General features: G+C 36.1%; 1 protein-coding gene across 3 annotated transcripts in view; it reads left to right on the forward strand.

Moving 5' to 3' along the window:
- Window positions 1–27,671, forward strand: part of TAF4B (TATA-box binding protein associated factor 4b) — a 128,235-nt gene that overhangs the window by 92,475 nt on the left and 8,089 nt on the right. For all 3 annotated transcript variants that reach the window (XM_046024072.1, XM_046024074.1, XM_046024073.1), the window contains one exon: window positions 12,159–12,269. In XM_046024072.1, the coding sequence (XP_045880028.1) occupies window positions 12,159–12,269 (111 nt within the window). The remainder of the gene's footprint in view (window positions 1–12,158; window positions 12,270–27,671) is intronic.

Consider the following 27,671-nt stretch of genomic DNA (forward strand, 5'->3'; position numbering starts at 1 on the left):
AAGCTCATAGCAAGATCAGACTGAAGATGACAGCACTTCTTATTTTTGGATCATTTGTTACAAAGGACAGCTCTGCTTTTGTCTTTTGTGCTTGCAGTTCCTGCATTTTTTTTTTTTTAATGCCTTGCCTTCCTTAAGCACAAAAAAGAAACACATTTTTGAATTTCCCATAGTATCAGTATCACAATTATCTAAATAATTTAGTTCTTTCTGTTAATATGTCCCTGTATTTGTGGAGGGACTTGGCTGTAGAATACTTGATTTATTATTCATTCTTCAGCCCCTGCAATCCTGCCTAACGTTTTGGATTCTGTTTTAATTAATTTTTATTTTTCCTTATCTTTTGTCCTTCAAAATTATGTACTTAGCATCAAGAAGTACCTCTGTTGAACTTTACTCCGAGAGGTTGTATGATCTTTAAGGTAATCTATTAAGGTGTTTTGGACTTGATTAAAGTGACTATTATCATAGCTATACTTAAAAATGAACAGAGACAAGTACTAAATATCAGGAATAAAATAACCTTCAACTGTTAATTGTTCTATTGCTCTCTAAGACACTGACTTGAGTTTTAGGGGACCTCTGCTTGATATCAGAGAGACTGTGATAAGGGAAATGAAGGTTTCTGCCTTTTTCATTAGCCATAAGGAAGGAGTGAGGATACTCTTAAAAGAGAACCTGCCAAGCCTCTTAGGTCTTTTTGGACCAAAGTGTGTGCTGCTGGTGTAAGTGAACAAGCAGGCTTAAGTTTATGAAACAAAATGTAGTAGGAATATAGCTTAACTGAAACCTATTGTCAGAATTCTGGTTAAACCAGCTTTTAAAGGTTCCAGTTGATGGAGTAAAAACACTCCACACTGTCTCTCCCACTGAATACAGCTATAAAGTCTGAACAGAATGCACAGAGAAGCTATTTGAAGACTTTGAAAAGTGAATAGTTAAATAAATTGGGGAAGAAGATGAGAATCCAAAATACCACTAAACCAGTGTGGTTGCCATTTCTCTTTCACCTCCCCATTCCTATTCTTTCTGCTTACTGTAGACATGGATACAGTCACAGAAATGTGTGGCAAAGCAGAGTAACTAAAGTCCCAGCTTTCTGGCCAGAGGACAAAAAGAGGAGTGTAGGGAATAAAAAATTACTAGGAAGATTGTGGAATAGGGAGAGCTCAGGAAAGCAGCCATGTATTATATTTTAAACTTCTGGGCTCACTCTTGAGCTGCATATTTGTCATATGTGAATCTGATTCTAGTCAGCATACATAACAGCTTTAAGAATGGAACAAACAGAGCCCTGCTAGGTCCTAGACTGACCACTGAGTAGTACATATTTGGGGCAGATTCAAAGAGCACAACAGAGTTTTTGAAAATTGAACTGATGTTGGAGCCTAAGCCCACAGAAGACACACTGGGATTTGTGGCCTAAATCTGGTGGCCTGTTTTGCATGCTAAAACAAAAATATCGTACTCCAAAAGATTTAAAGAAGACCCAGAGGTTTTTATAACATAATATTTAAAATATTTAGGCTACTGTTTAAAATTATTTGGCTTGAAAACCCAGCCATAAAGTTCTAAAATGGAAATTTTAGAACTAAAGATGACAGTAATCAAAATAAAACACTTGTTGGGTGGGCTAGATACAGAAAAGAGGTGAAAGAGGAAAGAGTCAATGAACTTGAAGATGGATGAATAACATCTAATCTAAACTAACGGGAAATGGATCAAAAACAAAAATCAGAAAAACAGAGCCTCAGAGACCTGTGGGACAATGACGAAAGATCTGACATTAATGTTACCGAAGTTCTCAGAAGAGAAAGAGTAAAATGCTAAAAATTTATTTGAAAAAATGATGGCTAACAATCCTCCAAATTTAGGGAGGGACAAACCTAAAGATTCTAGAAGTTCAGTGAACTCCCAAACAGGATAATCACAGAAAAACTCAGGTTCGGTTACATCTAGTCTTAGAAAACAAAAGATATAGAAAAAATTCTTGAAACTAGCCAGAGAAATGTACACTTTTTCAATAAGGGAACAGCAATTCAAATGATAGTACATTTCTTATCAGAAACCATGGAGACCAAAAAGAAAGTAGCAACATATTTTTAAAGTGCAGTAAGAAAAGAACTGTCAACCAACCCAGAACGCTATATCCTGTGAAAATACCCTGTAGGAAGGAAAGTGAAATAAAGACATTGTCAGATGAAGGAACAAGAATAGAATCTGTTGCCAGCAGACCTGCTCTAAAAGAATTGTTTAAAGAGGTTGAAGTTCTTCAGAATGAAATGAAATGATACCAAGGGGTAACTTTGAACATCAGGAATGAAGAAAGAGCAATAGAAATGGTATAATAGACTCATTTTCTGCTTTTGAGCTTTTTAAAATATTGAAAGCAAAAATTATTACATTTTCAGTGTGTGTATATATCTATAAAGCAACTATCTATAACAAAGTATGTAGAGTAAGAGGACATCATAAGATGCCTGTATGTCACTTGACGTGGTAAAATATTGATTCTGAGTAGACTGAAAATTTAAGTAAGTGTATTGTAATCTCTAGAGCCACCACTAAAATAAAATTTTAAAAACTAGAGATATAATAAAAAAAGATAAATTGAAATATTTAAAATGTTTGAATAATGCAAAAGAAGTAGGGAAAGAGAAAAAAATGGAAAATGGAACAAACAGAAAACAAATAATAAAATGGTAGACCTAAATCGAAACATGGCTGAGTCATTATATTAAGTGTAAATGGTCAAAATATACCAATTAAAAGAGAGAGATTGTCAGAATGGATTTGAAAACTCTGACTGACCTGTATCTCTCTACAAGAAACTCACTTCAAATGTAATGATGTAGATAGGTTAAAGTAAAATGATAGAAAAAAAATGCTTATGTTAGAGAAGAAAGATCTCAAATCAATAATCCAAGCTTTTACCTTAAACTGGTTAAAGAATAGCAATATACAACCAAATCCAGCAGAAGAAAAGAAATAATAAAAATAAAAGCAAAAATCAATGACTTCAACCAGCAGAAGAAAAAAATAGAGAAAACCAATAGAACCAAAAGCTGATTCTTTGATCAACAAAACTGTTAAATTTCTAAAAAGACTGACAAAAAAAGAAGATGTAAGTCATCAATATCAGGAAAAAAGATGGATAATCATTGCAGACCCTGCAGATGTCGAAAGGATAAGTGAATACAATAAACAACTATGCAAGTAATTTGACAACTTAGATGAAATAACCAGTTTCAGGGTACATAGGTGGCTCAGTTGTTAAGCACCTGCCTTTGGCTCAGGTCATGATCCCAGGACCCTGGGATTGAGCCCCACATTGGGCTTCCTCCTCAGCCGGAAGCCTGCTTCTCTCTCTCCCACTCTCCTGCTTGTGTTCCCTCTCTCACTATCCCTCTCTGTCAAATAAATAAATAAAATCTTAAAAAAAAAAAAAAAAAAGAACCAGTTTCTTGAAAAGCACAAGCTATCAAAATTTAGCCAGTGAAGTAGCTAACTGCAGTAGTTCTATGATTATTAAATTAATTGAATTTATAGTTAAAACTTTTCACTAAAGAAATCTCCAGGCACAGATGATTTTACTTAGTGAATTCTCCCAAACATATACAGATGAATTAATACCACATCTACACAATTTCTCAGAACACAGAAGAGTTAAAAATTCTACCAGTTCATTTTATGAGACCAGCATTACCCTAATAACAAACCAGAAAAACATTACAAAATAAGAAAACTACATTTCTGTATCCTTTGTGAACATAGATGTGAACATGTTCAAAAAATATTAGTAAATCAAATCTAGTAATATATAAAAACAATATATCATGACCAAGTAGAGTTTACCCCAGGATTGCAAAGCTGGATTAATAATATTAAAAAATCAGTGGATATAATCTACCATATTGATAGTCTAAGAAAGATCATGTCAATTGATGCAGAAATACATTAGATTTCAACATTATTAATAAGAATAACTCTGAAGAATCAAGAAATAGAAGAGACCTCCTCAGTTTGATAAAGGACAGCTATTTAAAACCTACAATTAGTAGTATTCTTAATGGTGAAATGATCAAATGTTTTCTTCCAAAGACTAGGAAAAAGGTAAAGATGTATGCTTTCATCTCTGTTACTCTGTGTTATATTGCCTGTACAATAAAGAAAGAAAAAGAAAAGGCATATAGAGTTTGGAGACAGAGAAATAGTGTGGGGTTTCTGTTCTCTTAGCTGTGTCTTTTATAGTGCAGACTTTTCTAAAATTTTTAAAAAGATTTTATTTATTTATTTGACAGACGGAGATCACAAGTAGGCAAAGAAACAGGCAGAGAGAGGAAGAAGCAGGCTCCCCACTGAGCACAGAGCCCAATGAGGGGCTCGATCCCAGGACTCTGGGATCATGACCCAAGCCGAAGGCAGAGGCTTTATCCCACTGAGCCACCCAGGTGCCCCAAACTTTTCTAATTTATATGAAGTCTAATTTGTCAGGGTTTTTGGTTTTTTGTTTTTTAATGGACCTGCTTTGGGAGCCACGTCTTAACTCTTTGCTAGGTCCTAAGCCACAAAGATTTTTTTTTCTCTTATATTTTGAGTTAATTCTTGTATAAAGTGTGAGGTTTAATGCCAAAATTATTTTTTCACATGTGATGTCCTGTTGCTTCAACATTTGTTGAAAACACTATGCCTTATGCTTTCTGGATTGAGTTGTTTTCCACCCTGGTCAAAAATCAATTAGTCAAAAGACAGTCTCTTCAATAAATGGTGCTGGGAAAACTGGACAGCGATATGTAGAAGAATGAAACTCGACCATTCTCTTACACCGTACACAAAGATAAACTCGAAATGGATAAAAGACCTCAACGTGAGACAGGAATCCATCAGAATACAAGAGGAGAACATAGGCAGTAACCTCTTCGATATCAGCCACAGCAACTTCTTTCAAGATATGTCTCCAAAGGCAAAGGAAGCAAAAGCAAAAGTGGACTTTTGGGACTTCATCAAGATCAAAAGCTTCTGCACAGCAAAGGAAACAGTCAACAAAACAAAGAGGCAACCCACGGAATGGGAGAAGATATTTGCAAATGACAGTACAGACAAAAGGTTGATATCCAGGGTCTATAAAGAACTCCTCAAACTCAACACACACAAAACAGATAATCATATCAAAAAATGGGCAGAAGATATGAACAGACACTTCTCCAATGAAGACATACAAATGGCTATCAGACACATGAAAAAGTGTTCATCATCACTAGCCATCAGGGAGATTCAAATTAAAACTACATTGAGATACCACCTGACACCAGTTAGAATGGCCAAAATTAGCAAGACAGGAAACAACACGTGTTGGAGAGAATGTGGAGAAAGGGGAACCCTCCTACACTGTTGGTGGGAATGCAAGTTAGTGCAGCCACTTTGGAGAACAGTGTGGAGATTCCTCAAGAAATTAAGAATAGAGCTTCCCTATGACCCTGCAATTGCACTGCTGGGTATTTACCCCAAAGGTACAGATGTAGTGAAAAGAAGAGCCATCTGTACCCCAATGTTTATTGCAGCAATGGCCACGGTCGCCAAACTGTGGAAAGAACCAAGATGCCCTTCAACGGACGAATGGACAAGGAAGATGTGGTCCATATACACAATGGAGTATTATGCCTCCATCAGAAAGGATGAATACCCAACTTTTGTAGCAACATGGACAGGACTGGAAGAGATTATGCTGAGTGAAATAAGTCAAGCAGAGAGAGTCAAGTATCATATGGTCTCACTTATTTGTGGAGCATAACAAAGAACACGGTGGACATGGGGAGATGGAGAGGAGAGGAAGTTGAGGGAAACTGGAAGGGGAGATGAACCATGAGAGACTATGGACTCTGAAGAACAACCAGAGGGTTTTGGAGGGGCGGGGGGGGTGGGAGGTTGAGGAACCAGGTGGTGGGTAATAGGGAGGGCACGTACTGCATGGAGCACTGGGTGTGGTGCAAAAACAATGAACACTGTTACGCTGAAAATAAACGAATAAAAAAATAATTTTTAAAAAATCAATTAGTCATATATTGTGGATTTGTTTCTTGATTCTTTATTCTGTCTCATTATTTTGTGTGTCTGTTCCTTTATCAGTACCACATTATTTTGATAACTGTTGCCCTCTAGAAGTAATTCCTAAAATCACATGGTATAATTCTTTCAATTTTGTTCCTATTTTTTCAAAATTGATTTAGCTTTTCTGGTTCCTTTGCCTTTCTGTATAAATTTGACTTCATTCATTCAGGTTTACTTATTTATTTATTTAATTGAGAGAGAGTGAGAGAGAGCACAAGCAGGGTAGAGGGGTACAGGGAAAGGGAGAAGCAGGCTCCCCGCTGAGCAGGGAGCCCAAGGCAGGGCTTGATTCCAGGACCCCAGGATCATGACCTGAGCCAAAGGCAGATGCTTAACTGAGCCACCCAGTTGCCCCTTATTTATTTTTTGGTAAGTGGTCTCCACTCCAAAATGGGGCTTGAACTCAAAACCCTGAGATCAAGACCAGAGCTGAGATCAGAAGTGAGCTACTTATCCAATCAAGCCACCCAGGTGTCCCTCCATATAAATTTTAGAATCAGCTTGTGCCTATCTGTAAAAAAAAAAAAAAAAATATTGGAATTGTATTACATCTGCAAAAATTTTGGGGCACCTGGGTGGCTCAGTCAGTTACGCATCTGCCTTTGGCTCAGGTCATGACCTCAGGGTCCTGGGATCAAGCCCTGCATCGGGCTCCCTGCTCACCGGGGAGCCTACTTCTCCCCCTCCCACTACCCCGATTGTGTTCCCTCTCTCACCGTATCTCTCTCTGTCAAATAAATAAATAAAATGTTTTTTAAAAATCTATTAAAATCTTGAGAAAATTGAAATGTTTACAGTGTTGAGTCTTGTTGCAGTCCATGAACACATACATGTCTTTCGGTTTGTGTTTTCTTTCATATACCTTTTGTGATTTATCACATACAAATATCCATCAATTTTAGGTTTATACTCAAGTTTATAATTGTACCTTAATAGTATTTAAAAAAAATGATTATTGGGTGCATTCACCTTGCATCTTGCAACCTTGCTAAATACATTTATTAGTCCTGGGAGAAGTTTTGTTTTTTATTTTTGTAGCTGACTTGAGGTTTTCTGTGTAGATAATCATGTCACTTTCAATCCTGTTTCTACCCACAAGCCTCTAACTTGGTGCCTGGCTGTCTTTACCGAACTCGGCTTACATATCATCTTCCCCACTTGTGTATGCCAAATCTGCATTAATGCCTAGAATGTTCTTCTGGTTAAAAATGCCTAGGGGGGGGGCGCCTGGGTGGCTCAGTGGGTTAAGCCGCTGCCTTCGGCTCAGGTCATGATCTCAGGATTCTGGGATCGAGTCCCACATCGGGCTCTCTGCTCAGCGGAGAGCCTGCTTCCCTTCCTCTCTCTGCCTGCCTCTCTCGTGATTTCTGTCAAATAAATGGATAAAATCTTTTAAAAAAAAAATGCCTAGTTTTTCTCTGATGTACTGACCAAGATACTTTTTTTTTTTTAAAGATTCATTTATTTGACAGAGATCACAAGTAGGCAGAGAGGTAGGCAGAGAGAGAGAGAGGAGGAAGCAGGCTCCCCGCTAAGCAGAGAGCCCGATTTGGGGCTCGATCCCAGGACCCTGGGATCATGACCTGAGCTGAAGGCAGAGGCTTTAACCCGCTGAGCCACCCAGGTGCCCCCAAGATACATTATTTTTATGAAAGTTTGTTGGAACATAAGGCAAACCAAAACTATGGTCAGTTTTAATTTTTGTTAAAGCTTTGCAAAATTTTAAAATATTGTCTGTGAGATTTCAGAAAAACAAAGTATAATTTGCAGAGTGGGAGAAAGTGTTTTACTACATAGGTATGGAAAATTGATGACAGAGGTCAATTTAAAAACTTTCTATTTGTTGTAACTATCTTGCAGATGCCATTTTTCTCCAGGGAAAGATTTTAAAATATAGCTTGTTGTTTGATTTGTGCTGCTGGGTAGATTAACTAAAATTGTATTTTGTCATCTAGAAGTTCCAGACTGTGACAGCATCAGATTCTAACACTATATATTCTGTTTAAAAGGCCAGCATCAACAAAAGACGATTTTTAACTCCTGAGAAGTTTTCTAGCAGTTTATATATGAGTCCACAGTTTAAAGAGGAATTTCTGCCCTGTAATTTGTGAAGCAAGTGGAGAATTTTCTTTTTCTTTTTTTTTTTTTAAGTTGTGTTTTCTTCCTTACTAAAGACCTAGTTACATACGGCTTATTTTTTATCTTTCCTCTAATATTATAAGTAATCTGAAAGTGATGTTTATTTTATGTCCTTGAGACTGCCTATTTCACCACAAATTATTTCCTATTTTTATCCCGTTCTTGTTTTAATAGGTTCAAAATTTTGTCAGTGCTCTTTTTAAAAGAATATTTTCAGTATGTGTCTATGTGTGTGTGTCAAGTTCCTCAACAGGTTACTTTCAGTTGGCTATCTTGGAACCTGATCTTGTTTGAATATTTGTCTAGCAGCCAGTGCCAGGTTCTTCTCTAGCAATAAGATTTTGAAGGTAATTGAACTTTCTTCCTCTTCTGGAGAAGCTTAAGGATTCATGTAGTGATATTTCATTTCAACTTGGTTATTATTATTATTTTTTTAATGAATACCATTTGACACTCACCTGCCTTCATGAAATGATACTCTGTTTCATGCATTTATTTTCCAGTTTTAATGTCTTATCTGCCTTTCAATGGGGGATCTTTCATGTGTCTCACTATGTAGTTTAGTATCCACATATTAAATAATTATGCTTTGTAGATTTGGGTATTCTGGGTGAATTATGATAAAAACTACAGCAAAATAATTCTTTCAATTTTTAAATTTTCATTTGAAAACCTGAAGAGAGCAAATGCTGACCCTCTCCTTTTTTTTTTCTTCTGAATTTCAAGTTTTTGTTTAAATTCAGGTTAACATATATAGTAAAATTGGTTTCAGGTATAGAATTTAGTGATTCATCACTTACATATAACACCCAGTACTCATCAAAACAAACTCCTTAATAGCCATCATCCATTTAGCCTTTCCTCCCCATCCACCTCCCCTCCATCACCTCTCAGTTTGTTCTCTAGTTAAGAGTCTTTTATGGTTTGTTTCGTCTCTTTTTTTCTCTTCCCCTATATCCATCTGTTTTGTTTCTTAAATTCCACATATGAGTGAAATTATATTGTATTTGACTATCTCTGACTGATGTATTTTTCTTAGCATAATACATTCTAGCTCCACCCATGTCACTGCAAATGGCAAGATTTCATTCTTTTTTATGGCTGAGTAATACTCCATTACACACACACACACACACACACACACACATACACACTACACACATCCCTCCCATAGCGTCTTTATTCATCATCAATGAATGGACATTAGGGCTCTTTCCATAGGTTACCTGTTGTTGATAATGCTGCTATAAACATTGGGATCCATGCGCCCCTTTGAATCTATATTTTTGTATCCTTTGGGGAAATATGTAGCAGTGCAACTGCTAGATTGTAGGGTAGTCCTATTTTTAACATTTTTTAAAAAGAGATTTTATTATTTGAAAGAGAAAGAGAGAGAGCAAGTATGAGCAAGGGGGAGTGGGGAAAGAAAGAAGAAAACACCCTGCTAAGCAGGGAGCCCAATGCAGGACTCGATGCCAGGACCTTAAGATCATGACCTGAGCCAAAGGCAGACGTTTAACTGACTGAACCACCCAGGCAAGCCTCTGTTTTTAAGTTTTTAAAATAACCTCTATACTGTTTTCCAGAGTGGCTGTACCAGCTTATATTTGCACCAACAATGTAAGAGTGTTCCCCTTTTTCTGCATTCTCGCCAACATCTGTTGTTTCCTGTATTGTTAATTTTAGCCATTCTGACAGATACAAGGTAGTATTTCCTTGTGGTTTTGATTTGTATTTCCCTGATGATGGCTTATGCTGAACATCTTTTCATGTGTCTGTTAGCCATCTCTGTATCTTCTTAGGAAAAATGTCTGTTCATGTCTTCTGCCCATTTCTTAACTGGATTATTTATTTTTTTGGGTGTTGAATTTAAGTTCTTTATAGATTTTGGATACTAACCCTTTATCAGATATGTCATTTGCAAATATCTTCTCCCATTCTATCAGTTGCCTTTTAGTTTTATCGATTGTTTCCTTCATCGTACAGAAGCTTTTTTATCTTAATGAAGTCCTTATAGTTCATTTTTGCTTTTGTTTTCCTTGCTTCCAGAGGCATATCTAGTAAGAGGTTATTACAGCCAAGGTCAAAAAGGTTGCTACCTGTTTTCTCCTCTAGAATTTTGATGGCTTCCTTTAGATTCCCTTAGGAACCTTTAGGTTTTTCATCCATTTTTAATTTATTTTTGTGTATGGTGTAAGAAAGTGGTTCGCTTTCATTCTTCTGCATGTGGCTGTCCAGTTTCCCCAATACCAGTTGTTGAAGGGACCATCTTTTTTCCATTGGATGATGTTTCCTGCTTTGTTAAAGGTTAACTGACCATATGGTTGTGGGTCCATTTCTGGGTTCTCTATTCTGTTCCATTGATCTGTGTGTCTGTTTTTGTGCCAGTACCATACCGTCTTAGTGATTACAGCTTTGCAATAGAGCTTGACATCCAGAATTGTGATGCTACCAGCTTTCGTTTTCTTTTTCGAAGTTCCCTTGGCTATTCGGGCTCTTTTCTGGTTCCATACAAATTTTAGGATTGTTGTCCTCTGTGAGAAAAGTTGATGGTATTGATAGGGAGTGCATTGAATGTATAGATTGCTCTAGGTAACAGAGACATTTTAACAATATTTGCTCTTCCGATCCATGAGCATGGAATGTTTCTCCATTTCTTTGTGTCTTCCTCTGTTTCTTTCATGAGTGTTTTCTGAGTATAGATTCTTTGCCTCTTTGGTTAGGTTTATTCCTAGGTATCTTACAGTTTTTGGTGCAATTGTAGATGTGATTGACTCCTTAAGTTCTGTTTCTTCTGTCTCAGTGTATAGAAATAAAACTGATTTCTGTGCATTGATTCTATATTCTGCCACTTTGCTGAATTCCTGTATGAGTTGTAGCAATTTTGGGGCAGAGTCTTTTGGGTTTTTTACGTAGATTGTCATGTCATCTGTGAATAGTGAAAGTTTTACTTCTTTCTTGCCAATTTGGATGCATTTTATTTCTTTTTATTGATTGCTGAGGCTAGGACTTCCAGTGCTATGTTAAATAACAATGGTGACAGTAGACATCCCTGTCTTGTTCCTGACTCTAGAGGAAAAGCTCTCAGTTTTTCCCCATTGAGAATGATATTAGCTGTGAGTCTTTCTCGTATATGGCTTTTTGATATTGAGATATGTTCCCTTTATCCCTACTTTGCTGAGGAGTACTTTCAATTTTTGGCATGAAGATAAATATAGAATAAATCCATGTGAAAGTGTGATATGTAGAAAGGGTTTGTAACAAGAACACTTGGCTCTGAGTTCTGTTTCCACTACTTATTATTTATGTGACGTTATGAAGTTTTCCTAAGCTCTTAGAGCATGTCTTCCTTAGTTTAAAAAGGATGAATACATGTGTAATTTTCATATCCTATTATAGTAATTAATATATCCTTTTCAATGTGGTTGTGAGAGTTAAATGAGTTAATTTTTAACAAGGTGATTTGTAAATCATATAGCATAGAATTGTTGCCTATAACACACAAAAACTCTTTATTTTCAAGTAATTTTCTTTTAATCTGGAAAAGTTGACTATGGTTTGGTTAATATCAATTTGCTGTTCAATTTATTCTTCAGGCATTTCTTACCTGTGATTAAAGTAAGAAAAGATTAAGCTCTAGATGCCTTTCTTTTCTTGTTTTTCTCTAATTCTATACTTCTTTTTTACCTAAATTCTATCTCTTCTATTTATAGATTGAGGACTAAAGATTATGTTGGAGTAAAGGCATCAGGAAATGATGCGCTCTTGTTTATTAGGGGAATCTGATATTTATTTTGTACTATAACTTATTTGGTGAAGAACACAGAATTAGGCTTAGTGATCAGTTTCTTCCCTCCTCTTAGCATGACTGTGTGTAAACATTGTTTTTTTTCTTTTATTCCATCTTCTAGTTACAACAGTTGGAGCTTGCGCAGATACAGCATAGAGATGCTAACCTCACAGCTCTTGCAGCTATTGGACCAAGAAAGAAGAGACCACTAGAATCTGGGTCTGGAAGTGAGGTATGAAGTAATGTTTGTTATTTTATTTTTCATGTCAAGAAAGCAAGCCAAAAGGAAGCAAAGACATGTAGATAGTTTACCCTCTAGCATGCTCGTGCTGCCAAATGCTTGTTAAAACTCTCCTTTGCCTGTTTAACAAAATCTTAATTTTTCCTGGTTTTTAGGATATATATCACCTTGAACTTTACTCCTGCTGATCACTTATTTTATACTTCCTCCTGTCTCCCATCTCTAGTCCTACTGAGTTTTCACTGTCTCAATTTTTAATTTCTGTACATTCTTTCCAGTGACTTATGTAATCCTCTTTCTGCTATAAATCTAAATCTAGCTCACCTCTTAAGATCAGATCTGCTCTCTTTATTTCCTGCATGAACCACTATTCATTTCCTCATTGACTTCTTCTTGTCTTAGTGCATAATGTGTTTGCATGGCAAATTAGTCTCTGTTCCACATAGGATGCATATTTTTTCTTTGTAAGATTTTAAACATTTTGAGCAAGACTGTAATCCTATTCATTTTTATTCCCCCACAGAACCAGGCACTTATATACTCAATAAAAATTGTTAATTGTTTGACTCGCACCAAGGAAGGATCTTACTTACGTCTTTAGAACAAATATTTGATGTAATGGTACATTTATCGATCAATCATCAGGGTGAGATAGAGGTACAGTAAGGGCCCCGAGATAGGATCAGCAATAAGAGTGTCACGGCTCATCTGTTTTGCTTGAGACAAGCTCCTCCCTAGCATTGACCCTGAACACAGACAGTTCCTAAATGAATGACAATCATCTCGGTAGAAGAAGGATTTAAAAAATCAGTTATTTTTCATTATAAATGTAGTGAATGTAATGTGTTCACATGCCCCCCACCAAAAATCGCAGTATAAAAAAATGTTTGAAAATAAATGTTTCCTTCTCACAGATTTCTGGTCCTCCATCTCCTGCCCAACCAGACATACACATTATTAAGATTTTGAAATAGCCATCCAGAAATTTGTCATGAATATGGACATGTATCTCATGGGTTTTCATAAATCCACGTTTGATTTTGTTTACTTAAACATGTTTAAACTAGAGTTCTTGTTCTGCCCTTGAGGTTTTTCTTTTTTCCCGGATCTTTTTCCATAATCTCCCTCATTCACCTCCATAATTTTTAAAGATATAGGACATTACTATGTTTAGATAAAGACAGTTTATCAACCTATCCTTTAATGGAAATTTAGGCTTTTTTGCAGAACGTTCTTATACTGACGTTGTTATGTTTATCCAATGTAACTATACGCTAAATTCTAAAAATGGAATTCCTGGTTTAAAGGCTGTGCATGGTAGGAATAACTTTTTGGAAAAATCGAAACGCCCAATGATAGAGTAGTATAATGAATCTCCATATACCTACCACCCTGTTATACCTACTATCAATTTATTCCCAGTCTTTATTTATATCTGCACCACCTCCCTCAGGTAAGTTTTTTTTGTCTTTCAGGTTATTTTATTTTATCTTACTTTCTTTTATTTTTAAAGATTTTTTTTTTTAATTTATTTGAGAGAGAGAGCAAGCAAGAGAGAACACAAGCAGGGTGAAAGGCAGAGGGAGAAGCAGACTTCCTGCTGAGCAGGGAGCCTGATGGGGGACTCGATCCCAGGACTCCCCAGTCATCAGAGATTTTTAAGTTTCTTTTTCTTTCACTTTATGTTTGAATCTGAGAAAGGTCATACATAGGTTAAGGGTCAGGGGAAAATGTACTTTTGGTGTTCAAACAGATAAAACCAGTTTATATGATTTATTTATTGGCATTAAAATGTAAAATTATTAACTTTTAAATCTCAGATATATCCTAACTTAGATATAGATATATTGAATAATCTGTTTGCTTGGTGCTTGTTTAGTTTTGAGAATTTGAGTATGTATATTTTCCCCTGTATTTCTTGGACTTCAAGTTTAGATAGTTGTCAGATTTTACTGTAATATATAACAGCCAGTACTTAAAGTAATGCTAACCTAAATTGAAAATATCCATTTTAACGAGTTGATGATGTTTTAGTATTTATTTAGATCCTTATTTTGAAATTAGCTAAAGACTACTTTCTTTTTTGTTGATTTTTATTTGTAGTGTTTTTAACTTTAAAAGCAATTTTCTTTTAAAAATGTGAAACTGGAGAAGATCATATTGTATGTTTTTTTGATATTTATTGCTGATGTATTTGCCCTTCCAGTAACTTAAATAGCATTAATTGGGATTGTTTGTTTATTTGTTTGTTTTGAAGATTTTATTTGAGAAAGAGCATGGGGGAGAGCATGGGCAAGAGAGAGAGCACAAGCAAGGGAGAGAGGGAGAGGGAAAAGTGGACTCCTTGCAGTGCAGGAGCCAGACATAGGGCCCAATCCCAGGACCCTTGGAATATGACCCAAGCTGAAGGCAGATGCTTAACTGACTGAGCCACCAGGCTCCCTAATAGGGGTTATTTAAAACCCTTTATTCATTTGTTTTACTCCCTCACAAATAACACAAAAATGACACATTTTATTTATATAAATATAAATAAAACATTAAATATGATATTAAATTAATAAATATAATATATTTATATAAAATATTTAATATATATAAATATATAATATAAAAATATAAATGAAACATTTATATTTTTAATATTCCATACCTTGGAAGCTGAGGCTTTCCTTTTTGTCTTTCTTTATATATGGGAACCTGAAATCTTACCTGTTAGTTTTAAATTAATAAATAAAATAAATAAATCTTATTCTAATAAGAATAAGCATATAATTCCAGAGGGGAGTGAGATAGAGTCTGGTTCTTTGAAGAGCAACTTTAGTTCAAATGCGATTTTTTTGTCTACTAAAAATTCAGAAAATTAAGCTTACTACCTTTGTACTTATAGATTACCATTTTTTTCATAATAAATCAACAATAATAATAAATTTGGAGAAATTAGTTTTAGACTTTTGTCCTTTAGTATTTTTTCTTATGTAAAATAAAGGAAAAATGCCTCTTACCCTAAAAAGGTCTTTCTATTTATGCAACTTATATATTAAACTGGCCTTCAATAGATTTATATTTGATACTCTCAGAAGTCTTGAAAAAGTTGAATAGCATCAGCTGCTGTCTCCTTATATTACCATAGCAAAAAGCAACAAGTACCAAATACATTTTGGATCAAATATTTGTACCATAAACCTGTTCACATTAAGAAGAAAAGAAAATAGTTAAAATTTACTACTTGGGAGTATTTGAATTTGTCCTTAATTTACAACTCTGATTTGATTTACATATATATTAACTTTTAAATTAATATCAGGCTGTACAGATACTTATACAGTAAATTAGGACCTACTTTAAGATATAGAGTGTTTGCATATTTGTATTGTTTATGTACATTGTTTAGGTGATGTGTTTGTGGTCTTTGGGAATATTAAAACATTAATAACTTTATTTCCTGTGTTAATTTTAGGTACTTGGGCTAGAAAGGATCTTTTTTCCTACTAGCAATATTTTCAGATAGTTCATGTAGCTTATTAATGATCCAACATTCATAACCATATTTCTTAATTTTTAATATAAAGATAGGCGTTATTTTGACTTCATAACATATCTAAAAAATCGCATCTTTATACATAAAAGCAACTTTGGAGCTAGGAAAGTAACACCTAGTACTCATTACATCATGTGCCCTCCTCAATGTCCATCACCCATGCTGATACTTTTTTCAAATTAAGTGGTTACAGTACCAGGTCAGCTACCTGGTGCTTACAGTATTGATGTGTCTGGTATATGTTGCTTAAAATAGAGTTCATTTGCTAACCAGAATGAAAAAAATGATCAAGTGAATTACATATGCTCTTTCTGTCTAGAAGCAGGCTAGAGTCCTGCCCTATAAGATTTTAACTCTTGGGGTAAGAGGAGAAAGGACTTTTATGAAAATTTGGTTAGCAATAAATTAGAAAATTTGATTGAAATAAAAATTAAGGTTATTGAGGTGAAAGGGCACAGCTTTAATCTTTATGTTCTTGAGGGGCACAGATAGTGCTATTCTTTACCTCCTTTCTTTTTTGCAGGCTACAGGGGAACCATAACTTTCTGAAGTATGCTTTGTTACCTATTATAGCTGACTTTGTAGAGATTAATTGATTGATCGGTTTTAAAGATTTTATTTCTTCATTTGCTAGAGAGAGAGAGCGTGTGAGAGAGAGTGCAGGCATGGGGAGCAGCAGGCAGGGAGAGAGGAAGAAGCAGGGAGCCTGATGGCAGGGCTTGATACCAGGACCTGGGATCATGACCTGAGCTGAAGGCAGATGCTTACCTGACTGAGCCACCCTGGTGTCCCAGAGATTTAAACATACTTATTGTCATCTAACATTTCCTATAAATATCATGTAGATTCACTGGAATTTAGAGTATGTTATTACTTAAGATAAAGAAGCAACTCCTTATATTCTGAGATCTTTAGTTCACACTTCTATAAATAGATCCGACACTTTTTCATAAATAATTTAAACATAAATCTAAATTGTAGTCAAATCTTTTTTTTTTTTTTTATAGTCAAATCTTTTAAATTTTCCAGGGATTTAAAGTTTGACTCTTTGTCAGCTATGTTCAGGAACTTCCTATGAAATATGTTGAATTACACATTATGGTTTATCTTTCCTTCTTCCCAAATTCCCCTTAAATGTTAATAAAAGAGCGCAAACATCATAAATACACAAGACTATAGATGAGAGGAGAAAACAGCAGTAAGAGTATTTAGTAGTTGAAATTGACTACAGACTAGAGGCATTCTTTCTGAAAAAAAGTAACTAACCAAAAGAAGAGGCCTTAAATATTCATAGTTAAGTGCCTTTTAAATACGAACATGTTGGTAAGGATAACCAGATATGTAAGGGAAACCTCTTACATAAAAGATTAAAAGGAGAATGTGGAAGAAAAGGCACGAAGCAGTAGGATACTGGAAAAGAAAGGAACAAGAATAGAAAGCTGTTTTTAACAATCACTGGAAAAAAATAAGACCTTTGGAAATTGAAAATATGAGAGCAGAAATAAACAATGATAGAAGGGTTAGAATTTTAGAAAGACAAAGATGGTGTGGTGAATTTGTGTTATGTCAGATTTGCTAAGCTGAGCTACATTTCCCAGAATTCCTTTTCTTGCATAGCTCCCAGTTACCGTGAGCAATGAGGTGTTTTTATTTTGCAAGGTGGAAAGGAAACTGCAGCCATATTCTTATTCTCAGAAGGTCGGTGTGGGGACACTGGGAGCTACTGCAGCTCACAAATGTTCTTGGCATGGGAGAGCCTCAGGGCTCCCCATCTTCCCCCGTATCCTCTCTGTTGGCTTCTCTACACCCTGGGCCAGGCCTAGCACCAAAGTCAACACCTGGACATAAACTGATCAGGTTCATAATTACTTAGGGCCAGTTCTCCGTTATAAATGCCATATTCTGTATCATTCCTAGTGTTCTCTGTTCAAATGCTGACTGATACGGACATCTGTATCATATGTAGTTGTAGAGGAACAGTAATATAATGATGGGTTCCTAAATTTGCTCTAGGTTTTCCAGAATGGATTCTCCGGTCTAATTAGATTTAAAAGCATTAATGGCCCTGTTTCAAGTGACAAAGGAGACACCAGTGATCCATGCAAGCTGTAGCAAAACAGTTACTTTATCAGCTGTTTACACTAGTAATCAAGTGCCCATAGAAGGTAAGGCTTTGGGAGACCAAGTATTTACTGCCACAGAAAGTTTTAACATGAAAATAAGAATAATGGTCCCTTCAAAGTACACTGGGGAACTTAAGGGAAGGAAAAGGCTTTGGATTCTGAGCTCAAAATCCACATAAGGGAGTGAAAGCCTCTGTGATGGCTCTAAAAGAAACCCTTATCTCTTGTAGCCAAAGGCAGCGATTTCTGAAAACTAAACCCAAAGTCTAATCCTGCAGGTGGCTGAGTTACAATACAAATTGAGTTTCTAGTTTTGTGGTCTCTTGTGTTAATGTTACGTTGGGAAAGAATGGAAAACTGAAAAATGGGGTGGGGAATATGGACAGATTCCAGTGAAGCTGAGTACTTGGATTCCTTAATCTGCCTATCCACCTTTACCAGTCCTATCCCTGTTTGAGGGAGGTTGGTTTCCTGGGGAATCTGTAATGCCTTCTCTTAAGGTTGTTGCCTTTTATTATTTTTTTTTAATATTTTATTTATTTGACAGAGAGAAATCACAACCAGGCAGAGAGGCAGGCAGAGAGGCAGGCAGAGAGAGAGGAGGAAGCAGGCCCCCTGCGGAGCAGAGAGCCCGATGCGATGCGGGGCTCGATCCCAGGACCCTGGGATCATGACCTGAGCTGAAGGCAGAGGTTTTAACCCACTGAGCCACCCAGGCGCCCCAAAGTTGTTGCCTTTTAAAAGACTGCTGATCTTTAGGACCTAACTCTCACCACTTCTAATTGCTTTTATACCTCTGTAACCCCACTTAAATTCCAACAGCCCCCAGAGTATGAGGTACCTACCTACTAGGTGTTGCCCATTAGAAGTTTGAATGATTTTGCCTGCAATTACCTGGAGAATGGGAATGGAATAGAGGGAAAGGAATATAAAATTGTATCGGGCTGAATTTATTGATAAGGGCTCACTAAGCAAAGACTCCAGACTGCAAGTATTAAATCAGAGGGCTGTGAGTGGTTCTAACAGTTCGCTTGGTTGGTTGACTGAAAACTACACTAAAAGGTGGCCTAAACTAAGTAAAGTTGAGATAGATCCTAAAACTTTATTTATATACTGTAGAGGAAGTTATCTGAAGGTTTATGGAGATGAGAATGCTAGAGTGGATTTTTCTTTTCTTTTTAAGATTTTATTTATTTACTTATTTGAGAGAGAGAAAGGGTGAGAGTACAAGCAACAGGGAGGAGCAGAGGAAGAGGGAGAAGCAGACTCCCAGCTGACAGGGAGCCCAAAGTGGGGCTCAGTCCCAGGCCCTGGGATCATGACCTGAGTTGAAGGCAGACGCTTAACCTACTGAACCACCCAGGTGCCCCCATGGGTTTTGTTTTGTTTTGTTTTTCAGAAGAAGAGTTGCAAGGTCAAATGAGAAATTTATTATTCAAATTCCTTGTAAATATTTACTGTTACTTGCTGTCTGCCAAAATTGAACTAGTATATATTTCTACCAGCAGTATATGAAAGTGTGTATTTATTAGTATTTCAGTACTGGATATTGTTATTTTAAAACCTTTTTAAAAAAAGATTTTATTTATTTGAGAGAGAAGGGGCAGGGGAGGAATAGAGGGAAAACAGACTCCCCACTGAGCAGGGAGCCTAACGTGGGGTTTGATCCCAGCACTCGGGATCACAACCTGATTCGAAGGAAGCTGCTTAACCAACTGAGCTACCTAGGCAGCCCTGGTATTTTCAAAGCTTAATGCCATTTGTTATCTCCTTGCTTTTGGTTAATCAAAGGCCTTTCTATTCTCTCTTTGGAAGAAATGGCATTTGTATTCACTTACTCATTTATTCAGTCACCCAACTGTGCTAGGTACAGTGGTGAGAAGAATAGAACTAGGTCTCATCCTACTTGAAATTTATAGTCTGAAAAAGTTAGTTTTCTTTACGGCAGCTGTGCTGTATATATGCTGGTCTAGCCTATTCTGCCTTTTAACTGAGCACGGCAGGACACCAATGATGAACCTTGCTAACATGGTGGGCCTTTTAGCAGTTGGCCATGGATACTTGTGGTTAAACTGGAAATTAGTATAATGTATATAAAATAACAAGTTATCTGTGAAGAGTTGTTGGTGAACCTTTAAGATTCCCATGTCTTTTCCTCAAGTGTTTTTATTATTACATTCCTCTGTTCCATTAAGTATTTTGCTCACCATTCCTCCCCGGGGGCAAAAACAGTGTTTTCGTGATGTTTTATATGTGATATTTGAGGCTTTTAAGTGTTTTTTTTTTTTCCCTTCAAAGCACTTTAATTATAGTTAGCATAATAATGGGTTTATGCTAAGAAAGATTATTTTTTTAACTTATCAAGCCTTAAGATGATTCCTGTAAGTTGTCAGGCTTCTAAGAAGTTTTTGAAAGTGTGTCTATATGCATGCCACTTCTGTAATTTAGCCTAGTGGTTGTTCTCCTCAGATTTCTTAAATCGTAGTATTCTCACATGACCAGTTATACCGTTATGCTTATTCCCTAATGTACTAGTAGCTCTTTGTCTTAGCCTTGTATCAGCTGTTTGGCTCCAGTTTTAGTGACTGTGAAGAGCAAGAATCGCCTCTGTGATGGGCTGCCTGTAGTAAATACCAGGCCTTAGAGAGTTTTCCAAAGTGATAGATGAGTGCTAATTAACAACAAACTAATGTTTGTGGGAAAAGTGGTTGGTAATTCCTTTGCTAAGCTTATCTTTTCATAGTTTAAATGACAGTTAATTTCTCTGTGAAATTTTCCCAAAGTAGATGTTTAGATTGTCAATAAATGTCACAGTGAAAACCCAGGTTTACGTGGAAAGCAATATATCTGCCTTAGACACTGCAGCAGTACTTTCTGATAACATTTAGAGTACATTGTTGAATTCCTGTTTGTGCATTTTCTGTAAGAATTCCACAGAGTATTGAAAACAGTAAGTATAAAGTTGCTTTCAAAATGTTTATTCGAACTTGTTTGTTTGACTTATCAGACTTTGCCAGTCTTTCAGATATAATTCACATACCATAAAATTCAACATTTTAAAGTATACAGTTCAGCAATTTTTAGTTATTCCCATGGCTATGCAACTATCTCCATTATTTAATCCCAGAACATTTTCATCACTTCAAAAAGTATCTCCATAGCCAACAGCAGGCACTCCCTCCCAGCCCCTTGTAACCACTGATCTGCTTTCTGTCTTTATGGATTTACCTATTCTGGTCATTCATATAAATGGAATTATATAATATGTGGCCTTTTGTGTTTAACTTCTTTGACTTCACATGATTTGTGCAAGGTCCATCCAAGTTGTAGCATGTTATCAGTGCTTCATTCCTATATATGGCCGAGTAATATTCCATTATCCACAAATTGTGTGGATACGCCACATTTTATTTATCCACTCATCAGCTGATTGATTGTTTATATACTTGGTTATTATAAATAATGCTGTTATGAACATTCATATTCAAGTTTTATTTCTAGGAATGGAATTGCTGGGTCATATGGTAACTCTCTGACTTTTTGAGGAACTGTCAAACCACCTTGCATAGTGGCGGTACCATTTTACATTCCTACTTGCAATGCATAAAGGTTCCAATTTCTCCACATAATGGTCAACAGTTATTGTCTGGTTTTGGGGTTTTTTTAGTAGTCATTCCAGTGGGTGTGAAGTATCTCATTATGGTTTTATTTTGTATTTCTCTAATGACTAATAATGTTGTACATCTTTTCATGTCCCTGTTGGTCATTTGTATGTTTACTTTGTAGAAATGAAGTCCAGTCAGTCTTTTTCTTTTCTTGATTTTGCTTTAGGTGCCATATCCAAGAAAGCATCCAGTGCTACAAGATTTGTATCTAAGAGTGTCATAGTTTTAGCGCTTAGATTTATTTACATCTTTGATCCTTTCTGAGTTCATTTTTGTACATGGTATGAGATGGATTCAAATTCATTCTTTTGCATTAGATAGCCAGTTGTCCCTGGCATGGGTTTTTTGAAAAGACTAAAACTAGTCTTAGTACCCTTGTTGAAAATAAATTAATCATAGATGTACAGGCTTATTTCTGGACTCTATTCTGTTGGTCTGTGTGTCTGTTCTGTCCTTATACAAATACCACAGTGTCTTGATTACTATAGTTCTGCAGTAAGTTTTGAAATCAGAAGTGATTTTTCCAACTTGATTCTTTGTTTTCAAGATGTTCGGCTATTCTGGGTCCCTTACATTTACATGTGTATTTTAGGATCATTTTTTCAATGCTTGCAAAAAAGGTAGCTGGAATTTTGATACAGATAACATTAAATTTATAGATCATTTTGAGTAGTACTTCCATGGCGGAGGGGAGGAGCAGAGAGGGAAGGAGAGAGCGAATCTTAAGCAGGCTCCACATTTCAGTGCAGAGCCCATCATAGACCTTGATCTCACAAAACAGATTATGATCTGAGCCGAAATCAAGAGTTAGGCACTTAACTGACTGAGCCACCAGAGAGAATTTTAATCACTATTTCAGTCTCTTGTTATAGGACCATGTGGCATTTAATTCATCTTTCTCTTCTTAGTACTGGGCATGTAGGTGGCCTTATATCTGTTTTCTAGGTTTAGTCTTGTTCTCAGCATCCATTCTTGAATTCACATATGTCAGTAAAATGCTAGTATCCTAACAAACCTTTCTTGTCATTAAATGATTATGTTGTGTTTTGATTGCAACGTGAAAAGCAGGTTTGAATATTGAAACCATAAAGCAAATTAGTTAATATCTGCCTGACTTAGCTTAGAATGTTTGATAATTTTCTGCCACAAAGAATACCTTGGGAGTATCCTTATTTTTTTTTTCTAAGCCTGATGTTGCATATTCATGGGCCATTTGTAGGGTTCTGACCATGCCGAATCATCTTCTGGATTTATCAATCCATTTAGTAGTTTGGTTTCTAATGTTATTTCTTTGTCTTACAGTTTGTTACTATTGACAGTGTTGTCAGTGGTTGTGTTTGGTTTCCCTAATTAGAGATTTCAACAAAATCAGTTATTTTTTGTCCTCCCAAGTTGGTCTTATACATAGCACATAAAAGCATGAACTTTTTTTCTTTTGGAGATTAAGTAAAGGTAGTCATTAGTTAAACTATCAGCTTTGGAATTAAAATGGTATTGTAGATTAAGTCTATTAACTGGATGATTTTTTCATACTGCTTGCATATGCTTTTGGCCATTAGCTTGTAGACTAGTGATTCTCAGCTGAGGGCAGTACCTACTCCTTTGGAGTGCTTAGAGATGTGTGGAGTATTATTGTTCTGATAGTCACTCAAGAGTTAGAACTGTGCTACTAGCATTTGGTGGCAGGGTGCCAGTGATACTAAACATTATCCAATGTGAGAGGCAGATCTGCCCAGTCAGACTTACTCAGAATTCTGATAACACCCTCATTGAGAAATGCTGACACTTAAATTTTTCAAGCACTTCAATAATACTTAAAATTTCTTGAGGTGAATATATTCTATAGTCTTACAGGATCTTCTGGGTAATTTTCTTTTTTTTATTTACATACAAATTCCCACATAATGTTAGAATAAACATTTCTTTGTCTACATTCTCTGTACCTGTCTTGATATTTGTGAGCATAGAATTCTAACATCACAGTAGCTCTCAAACTTTTATTCCAAAGCACACCAGACAGTGGGGAAGAGTAACCCTATTCCTTTGGGGGAAGTCTGAAGGAGGGAATGACTTTTTAAACTTCCAAGGAACTTTGCACTTGGTTTAAGATCAAGGTGTAATTTACTTACAGTAAGATGTGCTGGCTTTAATTACAACCACCATCCCAAATCAAGATACAAAATATTTCTATGACTGCAGAAAGTTCTGTCAGACCTTTTCAGTCATTCCCACTGTCATCCAACCTTTTATTCACAGTTACTGCTCCAATTTCTGTTACCATAACTTAGTCTTGCCTGTTTTAGAATTTCGTGTAATTGGGAATCATATGGCAGTGTACTTTTTTGTTTTTGAGATTTATTCACATTGCACATGTCAACAGTACATTCCTTTTTAGTGTTGAGTAGTATTCATTGGATACTTGGGCTCTTTCTAATTTTTTGGCAAGTACAAATAAAGCAGCTATCAACATACCTGTAAAAGTCATTTTGTGGACATATGGTTTTATTTCTCTTAGATGAATACTTAGGAGTGCAACGGCTGAATCCTAAGATAGATGTAGGTTTAATTTTATAAGGAACTTTAAAGTTTTCAAGTGGTTGTGCCATTTCGCACTCCCTCTAGCAGTGTACTTTCATTTTCATGATGGTGTCTTTTGGAAGAACAGGAGGTTTTAACTTTGATGAAGTGTAATTTATCATTTTTTTCTTTTATAATTACTGCTTTGTATATCCTAAAAAATTTTGTGTACCCATGATTTTGAAGATTTTTTTCTTAGAATCTTTATATTTTACATTTTAAGTGTTTGATCTTCTAATTTTTATGTCTGATCTGAAGTTAGGGATTCAGGCCAATTAATTTTTATATACAGGTATCTTGTTACTCCATCCCATTTATTAAAAAGACTTACTCCATTTATCATGACTTCTATTTAAAATCAATTAACTGTGTATGTAGAAGTACATATTCATACTTTATTCTGTTGATCTGTTTTTCTATACTAATTTTGAAATCCGTTAGTCGAAATCCCCCAACTCTGTCCTTTTTCAAGAGTGTTTTTGACAATTTTAATTATACTCCTCTTTTATTTTTTTAATGGTTGCTGTATGTATCCATTAACAGGCATAGCAGATATCCTTAACTGACTACACTCAGCCTTGAATTAATACATCATATAAGATGTGAAAACCTTTTAACCTTATAATTCTGTTACATAAGTCCCTCCCATCCTTTGTGCTATTGTATCGCCTTTTTACTTCTACATTTTTTTTTTTTTTAAAGATTTTATTTATTTATTTATTTGACAGACAGAGGTCACAAGTAGGCAGAAACGCGGGCGGGGGTGGGGGAGCAGGCTTCCTGCTGAGCAGAGACCCGATTCGGGGCTCAATCCCAGGACTCTGGGATCATGACCTGAGCTGAAGGCAGAGGCTTGAACCCACTGAGGCACCCAGGTGCCCCTCTACATATGTTTTTAACTCTAGTACACTGTTGTTACTTGGTTATAGTCTTTTAAAGAGTTTATGAAAATAAAAATAGTTTTTATATTTACCACTTGTGCTTTTTTATTTTTCCTATAAATTCAGTTTCTTTGTAATATCATTTTCCATCAATCCTATGCAATTTACCAACTCTAGAATTACCAGGGTTTGTTTTATTGTTTTATTTATTTATTCATTTATAAAAGATTTTACTTATTTGTCAGAGAGAGGGGAAGAGAGCACAAGCAGGGAGAGTGGCGGGCAGAGGGAGAAGCAGGCTCCTGCTGAACAAGGATCCCAATGCAAGACTCGATCCCTGCACCCTGGGATCATGACCTGAGCCAAAGGCAGATGCTTAACCGACTGGGCCACCCAGGTGTCGCTAGAATTACCAGAGTTTTAAATAGAGCTACTATTCGTACTAAAATATATTGGTAAATTTACCTTAAGTTAATGAGGCACAACAACTTTTACTGATATTATTGTAGCTTTTCTTAACATTAAGGTTCTCCAAGGATAAAATCAAAGCTAGTTCTGAAAGAAGAAAAAAAAGCTAACTGGCAGTCCTTTGAAGTTTTCATAAAGTAATAGGTAAAATTTATCTTTGGACATGGTTTGAGTTTTCAGAGGACTTTGTAAATGTCTTAACTAAAGGTTAAAGAAAATAACTGTAGTGTTAAAAGGAGAGTTGCTACATTTTAGAGTTTAACTATTTATTTGGTAATCTTCTGTTCTTGTGTATTATATTATTTGGTGGACTGAAGCATTTTCTTTTTGGAAAGAGTGGCAAAAAACAGCTTTTTGAGCAAATTCATCTGGTGGCAGCTTTGTGGGGATGTGTGGGTGAGATAGGTTGTTAGAGGGCTGGATAATGTTTAGGAACAGGCCATCAAAGGACTTCACATTTTTTTCCCAGATTTATTTGGCTTAAAGCTAAGATTGACCACAGGATCTTGATTATAAAGGCATAATATGGCTCATTTTTATTGTTAATTCACATAAGTGATGTTATTGAGTGACACTAGACACATAATCATACTACAGCATTGAATGCATGCCAGCTAAGTGCTAAATGCTGTATTAAATATTCACAGCTCCAAAATCCTTCCCTTCTAGCAAGTGAGAAAATAGGTAGCTGCATTGTGCTGAATGCATGTGACAGTAAAATGAGATTCAGCGTACTACTGAAGTACACAGGACTTGCACCTGATCCTGACCCGGCGTAAGTTTGGATTTGTAGCACTGTGGAAACAGGTACCTGAACTGAGTTTTAAAGAACTTGGTAAGGTGATATGATACAAGGATGGGATAGAGAGACTGAGTTCAGGAGGAGAGTTACCTGTATTGGAGCAGAGGAAAAAAGTACTCTGTGGCATGCTCAGTAGTTTGGGACAGGAAGAAAGAAAAGAGAGATGACACTGGGGAGAGGCTTTGGTATGCTCGTGGATGACTGCATATGTCATGCTTGGATACTTGGACAGGGTCCTGTAGATTTTTAGCTATTGGAGCATCTTGAGCAGGAAAACAGTGTTATCTGATATTATTTTAGGAAGATCATTCCCACTTCAGTGTGAGCAATATTAATACTGGAGCTAAGGAAGTTGCTTAAGAAGGTTGTTGAGGTAACCTAGGCAAAAGATGATGACAGTGAAAATATAGAAAATACAGAAAGAAGCGATGATTTGGAAATTGTTAAGAGGTAGAACTGATAAGTGACAGATGGAATGTAGAGGAAAAGAGGGTTGAGGATGATATCCAATTTTCAGGCTTGGGCATTGGAGGTGAATGGTATTACCATTCTTTAAATAAGAAAGAAGAGGGGGCGCCTGGGTGGCTCAGTGGGTTAAGCCGCTGCCTTCGGCTCAGGTCATGATCTCAGGGTCCTGGGATCGAGCCCCGCATTGGGCTCTCTGCTCAGCGGGGAGCCTGCTTCCCTTCCTCTGCCTCTCTGCCTACTTGTGATCTCTGTCTGTCAAATAAATAAATAAAATCTTAAAAAAAAAAAAAAAGAAAGAAGAGGAGAAAAGAGGACTAACGGTTTGAAACATGAGGAATTTCAGATACATTAAGTTGGAGACTTTATTAGGAAATTAAACAGTGAGGTGTTGATTTTAAGAAAGGATTCTTTTGGAGAATACTTTCAGAGATAAAGGAGGGGGATTGTCATATTAGCACAGAAGAACCAGACTTATCTTTATATATTTCTTCTAATGACAGAGCTATTTTTTCTATAAAAGACTGTTGAAACGTAGATACATAGAAGTAACAAAATTCTAGGGCAGAAGAAAACATGTAGAGTTGTCAATATTCTGAAGTAAAAGGAGTAAAAACGAAGGTGATAAAAGCAGCTCTGTTGCTTCAAAAGTTCTTCTCATTGACCAGCAGAGGGCGCTCAATCCTGAAGCTCAGTATTTTTTGCTTTCTGCTGCCCTTAAGGCCTAGAAGCTCAGGTTCTTCGAATACAGATTTTTAGAGTTCTTCTTACACAAGACCACGCATCCAGGATCCTTTTATTTATCCTTGCTTCCAGGGCTTAGAAGATACTTGATTTTTTTCTTGGAGCCAGTTTTCATTGTACCCCTGTT

This window comes from Meles meles, chromosome 12 (assembly GCF_922984935.1).
Source record: "Meles meles chromosome 12, mMelMel3.1 paternal haplotype, whole genome shotgun sequence".
Lineage (NCBI taxonomy): Eukaryota > Metazoa > Chordata > Mammalia > Carnivora > Mustelidae > Meles > Meles meles.